At 41.4% G+C, this 21,618-nt stretch overlaps 1 protein-coding gene across 2 annotated transcripts in view; it reads left to right on the top strand.

Annotated features, from left to right (window-relative positions):
* The window catches only part of TMEM161B (transmembrane protein 161B), an 885,867-nt gene that overhangs the window by 398,234 nt on the left and 466,015 nt on the right, over nucleotides 1-21,618 (top strand). For both annotated transcript variants that reach the window (XM_044064157.1, XM_044064156.1), the window contains exon 7: nucleotides 2,600-2,660. In XM_044064157.1, the coding sequence (XP_043920092.1) occupies nucleotides 2,600-2,660 (61 nt within the window). The remainder of the gene's footprint in view (nucleotides 1-2,599; nucleotides 2,661-21,618) is intronic.

Raw genomic sequence — 21,618 nt, 5'->3', positions numbered from 1 at the left:
GGAAATGTAAAAGCTGGTCAGTGGCTTGCTGTGAACAAATTATACTGAAAACCACTTTCAGCAAACCTTGAGTTTGCCCTTTTCTCCATTGCTGTGCAACCAAGTTTTGTGTGTGTGTATGTATGTGTAAACATGTTATATATATATATATATATATATATATATATATATATATATGTAATATGTATATATATATATATATATATATATGTAATATGTATATATATACATGCATATATATAAAATCTATATCTCATATCTACACACACATGCGCGTATATACATCTACACACACACACACACACACACACACACACATGCGCGTATATACATCTATATGTACGTGTGTGTGTGTATGTATATGTGTGTGTGTGTGTGTGTGTATAATAATGTTATATATATATATATATATATATATATATATATATATATATATATATATATATATATAGATAGAAACATAGATGGATATATACATGCATATCCACACACGTGTATGTAACATTGGGAGGGGGGTGACCCCTGCAGTAATAGCTTTTTTGGGCTCATTAAAAGTAGCTTTCATCTTAATCTGTTTGTGGCAGTGGAATATGCAGTAATTATGTTCATAGTCATAACAAATCCCATTGGACACTAGATAAGGAAACAGTTGCTTAGGAGTAAGTCCCATCCTTTAGGTGAGCTCCCCCAAGTAAAGACTGTTGATCTTGCCCTTTGGGGCCTTTTTTTCTGGGTATTCGGGGTGATTTGTCTGGTGTTGATATAAAGTCTGAATTTACTTTGCCTTGCATGACATTTCTTGGTACTTTTGTTACTTTTTTTTAAATCTTTTTCTCCAAAACAGGTAAGGATGATAAGACATGCAGCTTTTCTCTTTACATCTAAGCATCATGCTGATGTTCTCACCATGGGGAAGGTAAACTTCACTCTAGGGAAGTCCAACACCTTTAGATATCTGAAAGAACTGGAAGAAAGCACATTTACCTGCAGTTAATTTCCACATATAAAGAGTTTATACTGCAACAGTAATTGCATTGATCTGTTATTGAAGTAATTCCTTTTATGGCAAGTGTACATACACAACTGGACTTTCCTCAGAGAAGCCTTGACTTGATTTTACATCACCTTAGTACAGAGCAAACAAAATAATCCCTTTTCATCTTTTCCCTCTCTACCATTTAATTGCATGTCTGCTTCACTTTCTGCTTGTAATCACTCTTTCGTTTCTAAAGAAAGAAAATGACAGTCATGTCAAGGTCCATGCCTTTTCCTCTAAATATTTTGTTTTGTCTTCACTCTCCAACAGGTTTACAAAGCTATTTGGCATACTTGTCCATTAACTAGCTCTGTACCTTAGAAAGGCCTTGGCATCTATCACCTCTGGCATGTCAGGCAGCCTAAGTCTTTCTTTCTTTTCTTATGTAGCATTTTCTTTGCTTTTGTAGCATAATTATTACTCTGTGATGCTACCTTAAAGTCATGTCTGTTATTTTTTTTTTGATCCCTCCGTTTTGTCAATCCCATCTAGGACTGGCATTCTTTTAGTATTTTGAGCTCAGACCTCCTCCTTAACAGATAGTCTACCATACAGCATAGTAGCATTGATAATGGATTACCAACATTTCTTTCAATAGCTGTAGCTTGATGCAGTCTGATCATATATTCTGGACTGATTTAGCTGATCAGATGATTTTACCTCCAGAACATGAACTTTGTTAGCCCTCATTCATTCAGTGTAACAGAATTTTAACACACAAAAAGCATATACGGGTATGTGTATTTTTCATATTTTTTTTTTTATTAAACATACAGCTTGGATTTATATTATATAATTCACCCTTATGACTATTGATTATTATTTTATACGGTGCTTAATAGCATTAATCCCAAAGTTTGTGGCTGTATTGAAAATTATCTTAAGTATGTTATTTGCATTTGTGTCTTGCATTGATTTCAACATTTTTTTTCTTCACTGTGTATAACCATTGACAACTGTCTACCTGAATCTACAGTAGTCAGTTATTTTCTGTATAAAAAATGGATCAGAAGTTGTCGTTTTGGAACTGCAACTGAGCAAATTTCAAATAACCAGAATTGCAGAATGGGCCATTTCAATGAGAGGGCATCAAAACAACCCTTTCCTTCTGGGGTCCCTGCACTATTGGTTTCTCTATTACATTCAAGTTGAAGCAGTCTTGGAGTTAGTTATGTAATATGGCACGAGTCCAGGTTACATTTCTCAATGTTGTGAAGTATGGAGGCTTGTCACCTATGTAAAATTTCTACTGTAAATGTTCTTGATTGTAAGGAATGCACTTCCTGCCATTTCTCTTTCGTTCTTCTCTGTTCAGATCCCTTACTGATTAAACATGGATTCCATAAACTGCCTTTAATTCATCTATCATATTGTCTGAAGTTAATTTTTACATTTATTACATTATTCCCAGGTTAATTGTATGTGTAATGGTTGACAGATGCAGTGTACCTTCTCAACAACAAAAGCTTTCGTTTTAGCTCGAAGAGTAATGAAATAACTGCAGTCTGCTTGTTATCATTCCGTTGTGTCACTCAGTTAAGTGCATTCTGTTTTTTTTATCAGGTTTTACAAATTTTTCTGAAAATGCTGTGCAGTTTCTCGAAAAACAAGGCCTGGAGTCTCAGTAAGTTGATGATTTATATGACTCAGATGCAACTTGTTGATTTATGTGACGCAGGTGTAACTTTTTAGTTTGTACTTTGCTTGATGAGTAATACTGTTGATAACATCTGTGATAATACTTCTTTGTGATCATTCTGTACCTTAGCTGTTCTTTTACTTGGATCTTAGTCTTGTGAATTCCTTTTTGTGGAATGAGTTGAAGAATGTTCGCTTGTAGATTGCAGAACTGGACTAATATGCTGTAGTAGACAGTGAGATGATCTTCCAGTGATAGAGATTTTGAATTTGATAATTCCTTAGTAGTTTACGTGTAATGAGATATTGATTCCCCCAGAAAAGGTTTGATGGTTGAACGTGTAACTTGGAGAAGTGTAATCCTGTTACCACCCCCCACCCCCCCAAGCCAGAGTTAAGGAATGCTCTTTCACAAGAGTAAGGAGACTGCTGTGAGTTGTCTAACTCAAGGTGAGCCCACAGATGTGTCTCATTAGATATACATACTGTAATGTGTGTGAGAATGGGTTCTATCAGTCTTTGTATTCTATCGTTAAGATGCAGTTTGATGACCATGTACAGCAACCTGCATAACATTCATTTCCACACACATAACTTCCAACACCCACTGTCCACTAACAGTTTACTCATTGCTTCATCCACCTCATGAGCTCAGGTAGCCCCCACCACCACCACCACACACATGCTAGAAGTAGGGAAGGTTTGCCTCTTTTCAGTCTTTTCTTGGAAAGGAGATTCAAAAGAGACTGAGCTCCTTGTTTCTGAAGTCAACAGGGATATACATACTCCCTTTCCACTTGGTCCACTCCTGATTACCCTTCCTTTGGAGAAATACTAAGACTTATGAGATCCTCTGTGCACTGGAATCTTACAGTCTGCCTTCTTTCCAGAAATGGATAAACCAGTGTCTGGACCAAAGGCCCTTCTCACACTTGAGTGAAATCACATCCTGATGATTGAGTAATGCTTAAAAGATTCCTTTGTGATCTCTACAGCCTAGTCTATGTCTCCAGAGACCACAACACCTTTCACCCTTAGCAGTGGATAAGGATTCCAAGACTTCGAAGAGCATGGGTAAGGGTAAGTGTTCTCTGCCTCTCAGGACTAATGTCCCTTAGCTATGTGCCTTGCTTATACTTATTTCAGTCTGTATCGATAACTGATTTAAAACCACTGGTAAAATTCTCCAAGTCTGAGCTATTTGTAGACAAATTTGAGCTATTTGTAGACAAGACCTTTGTAAGAGCTTCTTCAATGGATTTCATTAAACCCATTATATTTGGCTACACTGATTTTTTTGGCAGTGGCATCAGGTTTGGGAAAATGCTTCCATCCTGATAATATATCTCTGTTCTGGATGCCCTTCTTTGGTGATGTCATCTATTTGAGCAGGGTACACAGGACCTAATTTAAGACATCTTTGAAAGGAAAATACATGGAATAATATAGAGGGTCTTTGTGATGCCACTTCTCAATTCCCTGTTCCTCTTTTAATTTTGCATATTAGCCCAAGAGAAACTTCCTTGTAGGTTGAGAAGAGTTTATTTGTGTTGGTCAGTGCGGATCTGTTGGCTGCATCTACTAAGCCTCCCAGGAGGAAGATGCCAATAACACTATCACCCCCATTTGTAACAGTGCCACTGGACTGTTTAAGGGAGGGAGGTACTCATTGTAAGAATTTGATGATCTTCGTGTTTCACTGTTGCAGTCATTACATTTGGGTAATCCACTGGCAGGTTGCCCTCGGCCTGATTAACAAAGTCTTGGGTCCTGCGTCGGTTGCTGTCCCTTCTTCCATGACGTCAGGGGTATAAAACATGCAGCCGATGCCATTACATCAGTCTTTCTTGCTGCGCGGAGCCTGAAGAAGAAGCAGTTCGCACGTGCCGATCGGCCAACTCCTGAAATTTTCGTTTTCGAGTTTCAGAACCGAAGTCTTCAAATAAAAGCTAAGTACCCTGTTGGGGAAACTTTTTCTTGCTCCTTACCGATGTCAGTAAAAGTTAATAATTGTATTACTTGTGGAAAGCATATACCTCATAAGGATTTTCATTTGTACTGTATTCTTTGCCTAGGCCCTGACCACAACGTGCCTTGCTGTCGGTTTTGTGCTAAATTTAATCAACGCACTGTTAAACGTCTGTATAATTTTGCTTCTAAATATTTTGGCTCGAGATTTAACTATCCAGAAATGTCGTCAGTTAGCAATCCGACTACCAGAATACCTAAAAATCGCAAAGAAAAGGACAGAGACAGACCGTCGAGGTCCAAAACTGACAACAAAGCTTCTCCTAAGCCAGTCGCCGGTACTCAGTGAGGTGCTTTCGCAGCCCCTGATACCCGCTACTTTTGATTCTCAGACCTCTACTGAGACCCATTCGGAGTCCGGTATGCCGCGAGATACTTTAAGTATTGAACCCGCGGATGTCTCTACCTTAGATGGGTCCGGAGCCGCTGAGCAGGCACCGGCTTCTGAGAGTGGTTTCAGGCCTAAAGATTTGTATATTAAACCAACGCCATCATCAAAACTAAGGCCAAAAACTACTTCTATGTCTAAAAAAATGACGCTTGGGCCACGTGTACAGGCCCCAATGCCTAAAAAATAAATGATCAAAATGGCTGAGGATTTAATTACCTTGATCAGGGGTACCCATCCCCCTCCTGCTTAGAGACCTAAGCAAGGCACTGACTATGAATCTTCAGATTAGGTTTCTGTTTCTTCTGATTCCTCTTCTGATCAGGAGTTCTCTATTCCCACTTATCAGGACTCTGATGCAGAAGATTCCATCCCTTCTGCTTCTCCTCTTGAGGATTTTTCTTTTGGAGAAACTTTGCATACCTTAAAGGGAACACTTCCACTGGGGGAGTCAGGATTTCTCAGAATCTAAAAAGAGACTTGGGGATTTCCTTCTTCCTCAGCATAGGCCTTTGGCTATACCTCCTGTTCTAGACATCGTTAATGATGTTTGCTCAGAGTCCAGTATGACTCCTGATTCCCTGCCTCTGGCTCCTAGTAAGCCAGACAGATATTACAGGGTTCCTGACTCCCACAAATTCCTCTTTAAAAACCCTACTGCTGACCCTGAAACCATTTCTCAGGGTCCCAAGGGCGTTAAGGCTTCTACTGCTAAAAATCCTACCTCTTCTGATAGAGATTCCAGGGCACTGGATAGATGGGGTAAGAAGATTTACACGTCTGCAACCTTGGCAATCAGGGCTTTAAACTGTCAATTTCATATGCTTAAATATCAACAGCATGTCATGGGTTTACTTAAACAGAAAATTATGTTGATTTCTGACTGTGTGGAAAATAGAGTTGCAGGATTTATTGCATTCAGCTGAACAAGTTGGAAACATACTTTGCAATGTGGTTTTGATTCCTTGGAGGCCTCTTGCGGGGCTGCTGTAACTGGATCTGTGATAAGAAGGCATGCTTGGCTCAAGGAGCAAAATCTGCCTGACCATGTTAAAGCAAAATTGTTGAATGCTCCATTACAACAGGACAGTCTATTTGGTAATAAGGCTGAAGAAGTTTTGAAAAAGATGGAAGATAAGGCTAAATCTATGCAAACTGTAAAAGATTTCCTACAAGTGCAGCCACCCAGGTTCAGTAGGCACTGGCCTACTAAGAATTGGTCCTTTCCAGTACCCACTAGAGCTGCTCAGGTCAAACCCAGACATTCCAAAGGCTCCAGGTTTCAGTCGCAAGGAACTTATAAAACAAAACAATGGGGTGCCTCCACCTCCAAATCTGGAAGTAACAAGGCACCTTCCTATGGTAAACAGTCTCAATGACTTTCCACTGCAGTCACCAAGCACTTATCTTTTGGCCGCCCCTTTGGGGGGAAAACTGGCACTTCATGCACGAAACTGGCAACTGATTACCCAGGACAAATGGTTTTTAAATATAGTATCCCAGGGATACAGATTTCATTTCCACACGTTGCCAATCCCAAACAGATGGCCAGATCTGCCTCCAAATCAGTGGGCAGAGGCCCATAAACAAGTTATGTCCCTCATGAATATGAGGGCTATTCAACCAGTACCAGAAAAGGAAAAGGGACAAGGTTTTTATTCAAGACTTTTCCTGGTACCTAGAAAAGACAAATCATGGCGTCCAATTGTGGACTTATCCATTCTAAATACATTTCTGGACATTCCAAAATTCAAGATGTTGACTCTCCAACAGTTACTACCTATGTTAGGCAAGGATGCCTGGTTGGTAACTCTAGACTTAAAAGAGGCTTACCTGCATATCCCAATCAGGGAATCTTGCAGAAGATACCTCTGCTTCAAAGCAGGCTATTTGCATTACCAGTTCTCTGCACTGCCCTTTGGCTTACTTACTGCACCCAGGGTCTTCACAAACTGCCTGGCACCAGTAATTGCATTTTGTAGGCAAAGAAATATTCAAATTTATCCATACCTGGGCGATTGTCTAATTCAGGCAGAAAACAAGGGCACTCTTCTAAAACATCTGACGTTTGTAAAAAGACTTCTAACTTGTCTAGGGTACACCATAAACAAAAAGAAATCACAACTGGTACCCTCTTAAATAATTACATTCCTGGGTACAAGCTTTAATACAACTGCCCAGATGACTTACCTTACGCCAGAAAAACAAATTCAATTGATGACTTACTTTAAACAGGTGGCCACAAAAACCCAGCTATCTGCAAGACAAATTCTGCAAGCCTTGGGGTTCATGGCCTCCTGCATTCTTCTAATTCCATATGCAAGACTGCATATGAGGAAACTTCAATGGTATCTAAAAAGCTTATGGAGTCAACATTGTCACAGCCTGGAAACAATGATTCCTATCATTCCTTGCTTGCAGCTAGAGTTCCTATGGTGGGCAGAGGCCTGCCACCAAAACAAGGGACTGTCATTCATTCCACCCCCTGCTGCCCAAAACCTGACTACAGACTCATCAGATTATGCTTTGGGGGGGGGTTGCATCTGGCAGGGAGATGCATTCAGGGCCAATGGAGCCCAAATCAAATGCACCTACATATCAGTCAGAAAGAGATGCTAGCTGTACAGAATGCTGTGACAGCCTTCAAGGACTATCTTCATCCAGGACAACTACTGATAAACACAGACAACACCGCAGTCGTGTGGTACAAGCAGAGGGGTACCCATTCCTACCCCCTTTGCAGACTAGCCATGGCATTGTGGAACACGGCTTTGACTTATCAAATACATCTACAAGCTCAATTCCTGCCAGGAAAGCAAAATACTCTGGCAAACGAACTAAGCAGAAATCTTATGGACCCACTCAAATGGAAACTGGATCCACAAATCTTCAGCATGTTGACATGCAAATGGGGGAGCCCAGACATAGATTTTTTTTGCCTCACCCCAAAACTATCCATTGGACAAATTCTGCACAAGAATTCATCGCAAAAAAGCTTGGAAAGTGGATGCTCTATCCTTCAGCTGGAAAAACCTATCAGTCTATGCCTTTCCCCCTCTGCCTCTGCTCTCCAAGGTCTTACTAAAAGTCAGACAGGAAAAAACAAAAATGATTCTGATTGCTCCAGAAGTTCTCGCCAACACTGGTACCCACTCCTATGCAGTATGTCGCACCTTCCTCCATGGTACCTGCCTCAGACACCTTACCTACTGTCTCAGCAGAACTATCAAATTCTGCACACTCTGCTCCAAACTCTGAATCTTGCAGCATGGCTAATCAACTAATTTCGTCAGTTACATCTCTCAGCAAACCTGTGATGGATGTCATTTTGGAGGCTAGAAGGCCTAGTACTAGAAATTCTTATGCTGACAAATGGAAAAGATTCTGTGCCTGGAACCAAGCACAAGGAATAAGCACAGCAATGCCCAATATTCCTCAGATTCTGCAATACTTAACTGAGATGCTTCACAAGGGCCTATCCTTTTTTACCATAAAAATCCATGCCTCTGCCATTTCAGTTCATTACAACACAGAGCCTCCCCTCTTTTCTCATCCTCTGCTAAAGCAGTACCTCAGAGGGGCCAAAAATTTAAGACCTCCCAGGAAAGCATCAACTCCTGCATGGGACCTCAATTTTGTTTTGGAAAAACTCACTCTACCTCCTTTTGAGCCAGCTGCTACTGCAGACCTAAAATTTCTCTCTTGGTTTTCTTTTAGTAGTCACTTCAGCTAGAAGGATTTCAGAACTTATGGCAGTGGAGCCTTTTATTATTTTTTACCCGGACAGGGTGGCTCTCAGGACCAATCCATCCTTTATGCCTAAAGTGCATCTAGTGTGGCCTTAATCAGACCATTCATTTGCCAACTTTCTTCCCAAATCCACAGAACAAGGGTGAGTGGATTCTGCATTCATTGGATGTACACAGACAACTAAGATTCGACTTAAACAGGACAAAATCTCTTAGAAAATCTGAACAATTACTGGTGGCATTTGCTGCAGGGGCAGAGGGAAAGGTTATTTCAAAGCAGACTATTTCCAAATGGATAAGCCATTGTATTTATTTCTGCTATATGCACCATGGTAAACCTGTCCCCAAGAGGATCACATCTCATTCCACCAGGGCTGCATCTACTTCTGCAGCCTTTCTCAGAGGGGTTCCTACCAGAGACATTCTAGAAGCTGCTACATGGAGCTCAGTTCATACATTTACCAAACATTACCATTTACCTCTCTTCTCTAAATCCAGAGCAGGCTTTGCCACTGCTGTCATGCAGGGCCTTATAGCTGCTCCTAATGCTGTATAAATCCATCCTTCCAACCATAGCTTTGGAATTCTACCCAAATGTAATGACTGCAACAGTGAAACACAAAGAACATAGTACAGTTGTGTACACTTACCATAAATGTAGATATTCGAGTGTATTCACTGTTGCATTCCTGGTTACCCTCCCTCCTGCCCCCTGTTTCTTCTCTAACTATACCTCTCATTTCTGTTACTATCTTTAAAAGTCTTTTTGTTGTATTTGCTTTTGTTTGGAGGTATATGTTTTGTGTTTTTCATTCTACATATATATATATATATATATATATATATATATATATATATATATATATATTTTGCACCTGACATCTGGGGCAAGAAAAACTGATGTAAAGGCATCGGCTGCATGTCTTATACCCCTGACGACCTGACGTCATGGAAGAAGGGACAGCAACCGGCGCAGGACCCAAGACTTTGTTAATCAGGCCGACTGAGGGCAACCTGCCAGCAGACTACCCAACTGTAATGACTGCAACAGTGAATACACTCGAACATCTACATTTATGTTAAGTGTACACAACTGTACTTTCCATCTTGGGGAACTCATGGGTTCTGGAGGTGCTCTCAAATAGCCATGTCTCAAAATTAAGTCTTTCTTTCATTCTCAGAAAGTGCTCCATTAAGGGACCCACATACTTTCTGCAGGACTGCTGGATTATCCAGACTTCGGCAAGAGGCAGTCTGTTTTCTTCCTACTATCCCTTGCCTTGAAGGTGTGACAGGGATCAGTCCCATCCTTAACTGAAAAGGTTCACACTAAATTTGTCTGCTGATATATTGGCTGTTTCCCATAGTATCAGACTGCGTGATGTTATGAGTGACATCATTGTATTGTTGGACATTATTCCTTGTGGTCTTGAGATAGGGGCATAGGGATTTCTTACTACTTTTCATTACATTCCTTTTTTGTTGTACAATTTATTTATACGAGAGTTCCACAAGAGAGATTTAATCCTGAATGTACCAATGTGTTTAGGACATATAGGTACTGACTTTTACTATGCAATTTTGTTAGCACTGATAAAAATCAGAGGTGAATGTGGCAGCCCTCTCAGATGAGTTTACTCGTTGGGGATTTTTTTAGAATTTTGAATATGTCTGCTACAAGCTGAAAAAGTTTTACCATAGAGAAGCCCCTAAAGATGATCTCATTTGTTATTTGGGTAGCACAACTAGGCCAGCAATAGAAAATAACCAGAATGTCAGATTTAACCAGGGATAAGGAGATGGGGTTGTGGTATTGGTAGGGGTTAAGTTGGCAAGAACCAGGTCAAGGATGTCCGAACCTCAGGTTGGTATTTTTAGTATCTGCTCCAACACATTTGTATTGGCAAAGTTTAGGTTTCACTGTGCATAACTATTTTAGAGATGTAAGAGTGCCGACCGATACATGAGTAATTGAAGTCCCCTAGCAAGAAGGTATTTTGTTTGATATGTAATGCCTCATTGGTATTAAAGTAATTTCCATGATTTTTGGAGGACATTGATTTGGATCTGTAGCTAGCAATGGAATAATAGTTGGATTTAGTTAAGGGTGATTTGGACCTCGAGGAGCTCCACGTTGGGATCATGCATAATTTGTTGTGAGGTGGTGATGTTTCTAACAAATGCATATACCCCCCCCCCCCCCCCAGTTACCCAAGGGTCTGATGGCATGATAGGTGCTAAACCCTCATATAGAGTAAGTGCTGGCATTCCATTGTAACCATGTCTGAATAGCTGCACAAATATGAATATATTCAAATTGCAAGTAAATCTGAAGTTCTGGCATCTTTCTGTTTCTCCTCCTAGAATTGAGTAGTGGCATCATGATTTCCAAATTTGAGTTTGAGTCTGTTAGGTAGGAATTTCCAGTATAGCGACTCTGACTAAAAAAGACACTATGGAGAACAGCAAAGACTTTAGCCAGTATGTGAAAGCTGTGGTATGTCGGTGTAATTTATTCCTGGCAAAACAGGAAGTCTTAGATGTCATCTCATTCCAGGCTGACATGCTCCCCCGTAAACGACACCAATTATGCATCCAGTTGTTAAATCCAGTTATCTTGTCTTGGTATCTAGGCATCTTTCTTGGTAAAGACGAAATACTGCTCAAGACTAGAGTCTTTCCTGACAGTAAAACATGCATAGTAAGTTCCATCGTATCTCTCTGCATGTCTCTCTGGGTGCAACACCTCTGCACTGACAGCCTATAAATCCCTGCAATTGGTGGCTATGTGTAAAAGGCTATATGGCAAGTTCCCATCTGACAGTTCTTAGAAACATTTCAGGGAATTAGGCTTTGATATTAAAGTACAAAATGCACCTAAGACAGCCAGTTTACCCATATGGATTTAAAAGAGGCATAGTGCTGAATTTTGGCCTTACCAAGTTGCCATAGTTCATACAGTGAGTTCTAGTGGTGATATCTTTCCAGTGACAGAAAATGTACCATTTTCTGGAGAAATGCTTATATGTATTTTTTTGTACTTCTGGTGAAGTGCCTACCCAGTGTATTGTGAAAGTATACTGTGGTCCTCACTGTGAGCAGAAGTTATATGTTTATTCCAAATGTAAACAAAGTATATTACAACATACTGAACATTCACTGTAAAATACTTGCAAGACCATGCATTTTTTTTACCAAAGAATAATAGTTGAACACACTGGAACAAAATATGCTCAAGACCCACTCTCTTCTTTTAATGATTTAAATGTAGCTCAGTTTTCAGGTTCTCCCCACAGCACTGCCAAAGTCAGTAAGATGGAGTTTTGGTGGTAGCTTTGTTATAGTGACAAATTGCTGGTGAAATGATTTTTCATTGGATGTGATGTCTGTCAGTGCAGATATATTCTCAGCATATACTGCATTTCACTCTTTTCACAGAGGTTGTATATATGCCTACAATGGAAGTGAAACGTAATGCAACATGGCAGACTGTCATTGTAAAGTGCCTTTAAAATGTTGCATTTAGTAGCTGTGCATAAAAGGGCAGATCTAATCTCTCTTTGATCATGCTTGTTAAAACTTATACTTTGACACTTTGACACAAAAGAAACATCTAAGGTTTCCATTCTGTCCTTAAATATTTACATGTAGATTATTGATAACACAGTGCCACAGACAGTACAGGAAGTTTTGATACCTCTGTCTTCCTGGTAGTGGTAAAGTGCTTTACATCTCATGTTATAGAGGAATATACATGATTGTTTATTTCTAAATTGATGTGTGCTCTGGACCAGTTTTGCATTCCTCGCCTTAAAAGTAAAAAAGTCATATAACTGCCCCTTACAGAAATCAGTTGCATTTCAGCTTAGCAGCTTGACAGATTCTTGAGAGCACATAGTTTTTTCAGTACAAGATCGTATGTCTGAAATAACTGTGGCAATTAGTAAAAGTGTTTGGGTCACTAAATGTAGTTATCCAGTTATATACTGTACTTAGGTTGTGCTTTCAGGTGCATAGGTAATGGAAAAGCTGTATGTTGAGTTTGTGTGCCAGTTCAAAAACTCCTGATTGGGTGGGTGCTCAGATGCATTCTGGATGACGAATAAAACCATCCATCTCTGCCCCCATCCTGGCTTCTCATATTTTACAAAGTGCAACAGCATTTACTAAATCCACATTTTTTCAGATCTTGTATCAGCTATCCAAATAACCTTAACCAAAGACCTCCTGAACTTGTCCACTGTAAAGCAAGTCAGTATTTTCACATCAGCATTATGGATTGATGCAGTCCTCATATTTTTCAGGTCCTTCTTATAGGTTGATAGTTGTATTTTAGACTATTAGCTGTGTTGACAATTAGGAAACTAGCCTTTGTAATTCTACTGCCTGTTCCTTCTGTCCATGTAAGCTTGAAGAACTAGCCTTGTGTGATTTAATTGATCTCCATCCATTCATCCACATTACAGTTACAAAGAGTTGGGAAGTTACGTTATTTGATATGGAGAGAGAGCTTATTCCAGGGAATCATTTGGCAATGGTATTTATCCCGCCAACATTTTATGTTGGTATTCTGATGTGAATTTAGTGCCCTGGAATGATTATAGGTGGTGCTACATGAACATGTATAAGGTCAAGCAGCATAGTGTTATTCACATTTGTCTAAGATAGACATTGCCATGGTGAAGTTTGTAGTACAATAATAGGGCATTTAATCATTCTATGTAGCTTAGGGAGGTCAGACCAGAGATTTTCTGCATGGAGAAACTTTCTATTGTTTTCTTCGTGTGAAAAATGCCTGGACAGATGCATATCAGAGGGCAGCATTATATTCCTTTATAGGACTGATAAGGGGGCAGTACAGAACAACTTCCTTGGACCTGGAGGATTGCACTAGGTAGAAGGATTTCCTAACAGCATTTGACATATGATGTCAAAAGAAAGTTCATTGCCCACAATGTACCTAAATCTTTTATGACAGCTTCTATTTTGAGGGGTATATCACTTTTGAGGTAAGTTTAAGTCTTTTTTTTCTCAAAGAAAACAATACACATTTGTTTGCACTGAGCTTAAGGCATTAGTCCTGGCATCAGGAGTCCTTTTGGAAGATATTGCTATCATCTGGTGAGTTGATGACCGGTCAAAATTCACTGTAGTTGGCAAATGTAGTCAGACAGAGGTGATAATATTGGCTTGGACATCAGTAAGGTATATGATAAAGAGGAGTAGTTCCCAAAAAGAACCTTGTAGGATGCCACATTTTACCTGTCTTTTCAAGGAATGTATGGCACCAAAACTGACTGTATGGGTCTTGTTCATAAGTTCATATGTTGGTACTAGGCTAGACTAGCCTGTACAAGCCTAGCTATAACAATTCCCTGGCTATTTCTTCCCACAGTATTTACTTCCCTGGACCCTTGTATTGCAGGGTGACTGACGTGATCCCCGGGGTGAATTTCCTATCTCCCATCCAATCATCAAGGTTCCTTTTGAAGATGGCCAAAGAGGCACTCTGCTTGACATGTATGGCCAGTCTATTCCAGAGTCTGGGGAGTCTCTGGGTCAGGAACCTATCCCTCCAGCATGTTTTGTTCATTGTGATGACAAGGTTTAGATCCCTGGAGCGTGCGTCTCTGAGGGATTGGGATTTCTTTAAGTGTAGCATGTCCAACAGCTCTGGGTTTGACATGGCCTTGTATGTTAAGCAGAGATCGCCCCTGAGTAGACTATATGCGACAGAGTATAGGTAAAGTTTTTTTTTAGACTGTCAGCATAGGGCATCTGTTTTAGGCCTGTGATTCTTTTAGTGAGGTATTTCTGCGGCCTTTCCAGTTGTTTTGAGAGGTACATACCAAATGGGGCATTGTATTCTATAATGGGTCTAATGAGGGATGAGTACAGTGGGACAATGACCTCCTCTTTTCTGAATGAAAAGCCCTTAGTGATGAGCTGTGCCACATAGAAGGATTTCCTGACTGTTGTGGTAATGTGGTTATTGAAGGTGAGACCACTGTCCACCTGTGTCCCTAAGTCTCTCATCACACTTTCGGTGTTTAGTGTGCTGCCTCCTATGTGGTAATTCACGGGTACATGTTTTTTCCCAAAGGGGATAACTATACATTTCTTGGCATTGAGCTTGAGCCCATGGCTCTGGCACCAAGCATCTGTTTCTGTAAGGCGCTTTTGTAGAATATCCGCATCATTTGGGGATTCAATAATGGCTCCCAGTTTGCAGTCCTCTGTGAACTTTGTTAGCCAGAGTCCCTTAGTGTTGGCCTGTACTTCAGAGAAGTAGATGCCAAACAAGAGTGGTCCCAGGACTGAACCGTGAGGTACTCCACTTGTCTGGAAATGGATTTAGAGTCGACTACTTTTATAGTGTGGGTTCTGTCAGTAAGCCAGTTGGCAACCGATCGTGTGCCGTAGGGATTTATGCCCAGCTTAGTAAGTTTATCTATGATTCCAGAGTGAGGGATGGTGTCGAAGGCCTTGACGAGGTCCATATAGGCTGTGTGGACCACCTTACCCTTGTCCACGGCTCTGGAGACTGATTTGAAGAAGTCATTCAGGTTCAGGAGACAAGATTGGCCCTTCCTGAACCCAAACTGCATGGGGTCTACTGTTTAAAGGTTGCCAATGTCTTTGGTTATAAGTTCTTTGATAATGCGTTCTATGGCCTTGCAGATCAGGCTCGTCAGACTGATGGGGCTGTAGTTTTTGGGATCCAAGGTGTATCCCCCCTTGTTGAGTGGGATAACTGTAGCTGTGTGCCACTCAGTGGGCATGAAGCCTGAGGTGAGTCTATGACACTTAGGTGAGGTGCCAGTTCATTTTGTAGTTCAAGTAGTACACAGCCTGGGATGTTGTCTGGTCCCATGGATGCTGCATTCTTAGCTTTGGAGAGTGCATTTTTTACCTGTGTGGCCGTTATTACCAGAGTTTGGCAATCTTTCGGTATTGACTTGGGCCCTTTAGGGGACGAGGGGGGGTGAAGTTTGCACTGAATCGATCTGCCAGGATATTGGCAATATCCTTGGAATCAGTGTATTTAATGCCATTCTGTTGTAGCTCAAAGCAGATCTGAGCATTGCCATTTAGATTCTTGACATAGCTATAGAATGCCTTGTGGGTGTCTTTGGAATCTTTGGCAATTTTATTTTCGTAACTAGCTTTGGAAGATTTTATGAGGGATCTCAGCTTCTTACTGAGGCTGCTAAGGGGTTTTTTTGCATCCTGGGATTTTCCTCTTTTCTGCAACAGTTTCTTCCTTTTGTTGTAAAGTTTGATGTTCTGTAGTCATATCTCGCCTTCGTTCTTACATTATGGGTTTGGAGCCAATCCTCAGCCCCGACTCAGCCTATTACAAAGCTCAAAGTCTCTTAGTTGTCTCGTGGTTAGGTAGGCATCCCATAGTACACTAGCACAATCCTCAGATCTCGTTTGCCGCGTCTACGAGTTCAGAAGTGCTTCTTGCTTGGCCGTGGCTAAGTTTAAACTTTTTTGTCTTATCACTTTACTGTTTCTATAGCTAGTTATCTTATTACTAGATGGTGCTTAATAGTGTTAGAAGTGTTTAGAATAGTTTAGAAGTTTTTTTGTTCGTTAAATTAGTTAAGTTTGTTGAGAACTGATTGGCCGTTGGCCCTTGCTCTCCATTTTGGTATCGTGTGTGCTAGTTTCTTACTAATATTGATATTTCTTAGGTCCTCGTTTATTTAGGACCTTGTTTCTGGTCTTATTGTATATACATATGTGTGTGTGTATGTATATATATATATATATATATATATATATATATATATATATATATATATATATGTATATACATATATATATATATATATATATATATATATATATATATACACATATATATGTATATATAGTGTGCAGTGTCTTGTTACAGAGTCTTCTCTGCGGGTCCACGTTTAGGGACTTTGTTTTTCTAATTTTTAGAAAAGTTAAGCTAATGGTAGATGTCGCCCTAGAGGCAGGAGGGGTCCGCAAAACCAGTGAGGCCGCAATTCGTTTCGAGGATGTCCCTATCAGCGCTCCTGATGTGGGGCCTGGCTGTGCTTCTTTGGAGCCAGACAGGGGTGGCATATATTTGTATCCAGAAGCCTGGCTAAACATCGCTCAAGACAAATGGATACAAAGAATAATCACCAGAGGTTACTCCATACCCTTTTCTCTTCCACCTCACACTCCCAAGAAGATCCCAGATGTTCCACCCAATCACAAAGACCAAGCAACTGTAGAAGTGCAAAAGTTGCTTGCAAACAGTGTCATCCAAACCATCCCCGCAAACCAGATAGGATTCAGAACTTAATCCAGATTCTTTTTAGTGCCAAAACGTACAGGGGACTGGAGACCCATCTTGGACCTCAGCAAACTAAACAAATCCGTAAATAAGGCCAAGTTCCGGATGGTGACACTGCAGTCTATACTCCCTCTGTTAGGGAAAAACAACTGGATGTGCTCCATAGACCTCCAAGATGCATACTACCATATAAAAATGGACAGAGCGTCAAGGAGCCACTTATGCTTCTGGCTGGGAGCCAGTCTCTACCAATTTCGTGCTCTGAACTTTGGTCTCACCACAGCCCCCAGGCTGTTCACCAAATGTATGGCAGTAGTAACAGCTCACTTGAGATGTCTAGGATTCCAAGTGTTTCCGTACCTGGATGACTGGCTCCTGACCGCCACCAAGAGGCATCTACTCCTACAATCCAGAGATTTCACCATCCAGCATTGTTCCCAGCTGGGGATTACAATAAATTCGGAAAAGTCTGCCTTATCCACCTCTCAGTTTGTGACTTTTATAGGAGCAGAAATAGACACAGTCACCATGTTAGCTCATCTACCTGCAGTAAGAGTGCAGAACCTCAGGCAACAAATTTTCAGTCTACTTCCTCTACAGAAAGTCAAGGCAAAGACAGTGCTGAAACTCTTAGGGACCATGGCCTGCACCATAATGTTAGTCCTTGTAGCCAGATTACATATGCAAATTCTCCAGTGGCTTCTATCGTCCCAGTGGTCTTTTCTATCTCACCACATCATCATAACAGAGTCTTGCAAAAAGGACCTTCGTTGGTGGATTCAACCCGACCAACTAACAGGCAGTCCATTCCTTCCTCACCAACCCATTGCTACTGTGACCACGGATGCCTCACAGATATGGTGGGGGGGCATTATCTAGGCAGGACTGTCCAAGGCACATGGCAAGATCACAAGGCTCACCTACATATCAGTGTCCTAGAGATGAGAGCAGTGCTTTTAGCATTGCAGGCACTTCACGACTTTCTTCCTCTAGGGACGATAGCAATCCAATCAGACAACATGTCAGTGGTGTGGTATCTCAACAAACAAGGAGGAACCAGATCTTAACCCCTTTGTCGAGAGGCCCTTCGTGTTTGAGAGTGGGCAGTTTCTTCCCAACGCTTTCTGGTGGCAACACACATCCCAGTGACAGCCAATGTGATAGCCGACAAGCTCAGCAGGGCAATCTTGATGCCTCATGAGTGGTCTCTGAATCAGGAAGTAGCGGAACAGATCTCCCACAAATGGGGACAGCCTTGCTGCGATCTCTTCTCCAGTCCGATCAACTCCAAATGCAGCAGCTACTTTTCCCTTATCCCCCTTCCGGAGGAGCCAACAAGAGACACAGTTGTTCACGATTGGCCCCTGGGACTCCTTTATGCTTTTTCTCCCTTTCCTCTCATATCCAAAGTGATTCAGAAAATGAAGATATTGGGAAGCAAAATGCTTCTCATCACTCCTTACTGACCTCGGCAGATTTTGTTCCCCTTTCTCGAGCCTCATCTACTAGACAATCCATGGACTCTGGAGCCAGTGCCAGACCTCTTGACACAAATTTCAGACTCCCTTCACCCCTGCCTCCACACCCTCAACTTGACAACATGGCTGCTCCTATTCCATCCGTAGTCAGGCTTTATGAATTTTCACCTGCTGTGACCCACATCCTCACGTCTTCGCATAAACCTTCCACTAGGAAGTTATACACTAGCAAATGGAGAAGCTTTTCCATCTGGGCTGAAGAAAGGAATGTAGATCCTTACACTGTATCCATACCTATGGTTTTAGAATTTTTGTCTGAACTTTTCCATCAGGGATCTGCTGCTGCCACAATTGGGGTCCAATTGGCAGCGATATCTAATTTTCATTTGGGTCAACATGAGTCTAACATGATGTCCCACATATTGTGTAAAACCTTCCTTAAAGGTGCTACTTTGCTAATACCCTCCCCCTTTCAGAAACCGGTGTCTCCCTGGGATCTAATCTTTGTTCTGTCGAAGCTAACTTCACCGCCCTTTGAACCCGCTCATTCATGCCTATTGAAAGTTCTGTCTTGGAAGACTTTGTTTCTAGTAGCCTTCACATCAGCTAGACGAGTATCAGAGTTACAAGCACCGTCTATTAAGCCTCCTTATTTGATTTTACACAAAGACAGAGTTTCTCTTTGTACAAATCCTTCCTTTATCCCTAAAGTTTGCTCTCACACTAATTTGAACCAAACTATAGAATTACCGGTGTTTTTCCCTAATCATTCTAATGCAGCAGAATACAAATTTCATCGCAGGACTAAGGAACTCAGAAAGTCAGACCAATTGTTTGCATCTTTTTCTGATTCTAGACTAGGTCTGCCAGTCTCTAAAGTGACTCTTATCAAATTGGATTTCGAGCTGTATTTCCTTCATTTACTCCTCCAATGGAAAAACTCTACCGTTCAAGATTAAGGTTCATTCTACATTATCCCAGTCTACATCTGCTGCTTTCCAAGACAGAGCTCCAATTGACAGTATTTGTGCAGCAGCAACTTGGGCTACCCCTCATACCTTTATTACTCATTACAAATTGGACCTGACCTCAAGGGGTAGAGTCTCCTTTGGTTCCATGGTACTCAGGAGTATTTTCCCATGAGCTACCCAGGAATAAGGTGCTAGGGACGCTGTCCTATATGCAAGACTGAGGGCAAGATAGGACTAGAGAACATAAAGAAGTTATGTACTCACCATTACGTTCCATGTTTGTAGTCCATCTCGCCCTTCATTCGTATGAACCCACCCACCTACCTGTAGACAGGATAGTCTTACCTTGGTAGGGTGGAGACCTTTCATTATTGTTGTTCTTTCTGGATAACCTTTGTTCTGTCTCTCTCTAGTTTAGCAGCAAACAAGATCTGGGGATTGTACTAGTGCACTATGGGATACCTACCTAGCCACAAGCCAACTAAGAGACTTTGAGCTTTGTAATAGGCTGAGTCGGAGCCGAGGATCGGCTCGGAACCCATATGTAAGAATGAAGGGCGAGACCGATTACAAACATGGAACGTTATGGTGAGTACATAACTTCTTTTTTATGGCAAGGGACCACCAGATTGGCTTCCTTTTTTTGGAGGAGAGTGTCTTGGTTCTATTGGGGATGGCACGATTCATGCACGAGTGGATGTGCTCGTACAGTGCCTTATTGTAGGATTTAGCAGTCGAGCTTTCAGTTCCCTTCTGCATGGGTGTCATGAAGTTTGTCACTTGTGACTTGAGTAGCATGAAGTTTGTTTTGGAGAAGTTTTTTTACGAAGGTTTCCTTACTCAGGGGGTGGTGGTGGGATGTGGATGTCAAGGGAGATTAGCTTATGGACAGACCTGACCAACGAGGGGGTGACCATAGGTGTGGAGCATCGATTTCCCATGTTGGTAATGACCAGGTCTAGGATATTGGAGCCCCTGGTAGGACTAAGGATTAGTTGATCCAGGGCATTGGAATTTATGAATTCCAAGAACCGTTGGGCAAAGGTGTTGGTACACTAGTAGTTTTCCCATTTAATGGCAGGGTAGTTGAAATCACCCAGTATTTAGGGTGCTTGGTTGTATCTTAATATTTTCCAGTATGTTTAGAAAGGTGTAGTGAGAATCTTGGAGCATGGTGGGGGATCTGTAGCAAGCTACAGTTTGGATTGCAGTCTTACCTAGTATTAGTTGCACCTGGAGAATTTCAGATGCATTGTGTTGGACAACTAGCCTGGTGTTGTGAATATCCTAGGTGAATATGGACACTCCTCCACCTTTAGTGTTTCAGTCTTGGTGTGGTGGCCGAAAAGTGTGGTAAGAGTTGTAGCCTTGTATTTCAGGGGTGGTCTCTGGAGCCTTGAACCAGGTCTCAGTTACTGCACAGATATCGATGTTCTCCATTTTTAGGAGTGCCTCAAGAGAGTGCATTTTGAGGTTTAGACTTCTAACATTGAGTAGCATTACCTTCAGATTTTGCATGCTTGGCCTTTGAACTTTGCCTAAAAAAGGCACTGTAGGGGTGGCAAGAGCATTAGCCAGTAACCTGAATCCCAGGGACGACAGGTGCAGACTATCGCTGGCAAAGCATTATGGTCTGTCGATCATGTCGTCCCAGGCAGACAGATACTGGATCCCCTTTGAATGACACCAGAAACTTGGCCAATCGTTGAAGTCTATTATTTTGTTCTTATACTGTGGTATCCTTCTGGGCGAAGGCAGGATGCTACTCAGGACTTGGGTCATACCTGCTTGGCTGGGCCACATGATCCAAGAGCTTTTCCATATCTCTTTTCATATAGTCCAAGGAGGTACATCTCAAGTCATTCAGTCCAACATGGACAATGACAGAGTCATATTTGTACTTGTTGTGGAGTGACTTGTGCATGCATTATGAGGCGGATCCTGGCACCTGACAGGCAGCTGACTGTAATTTTCTCCTTGTTCAGCCTGGTGAGTGGGACATCAGTGCGCCTG

Source organism: Protopterus annectens, chromosome 2.part2 (genome assembly GCF_019279795.1).
Source record: "Protopterus annectens isolate FY-2018-M chromosome 2.part2, PAN1.0, whole genome shotgun sequence".
In the NCBI taxonomy this organism is placed as follows: Eukaryota; Metazoa; Chordata; order Ceratodontiformes; family Protopteridae; genus Protopterus; species Protopterus annectens.
The sequence above is the reverse complement of the archived record's forward strand: the minus strand, read 5'-3'. Positions and strand labels throughout refer to the sequence as shown.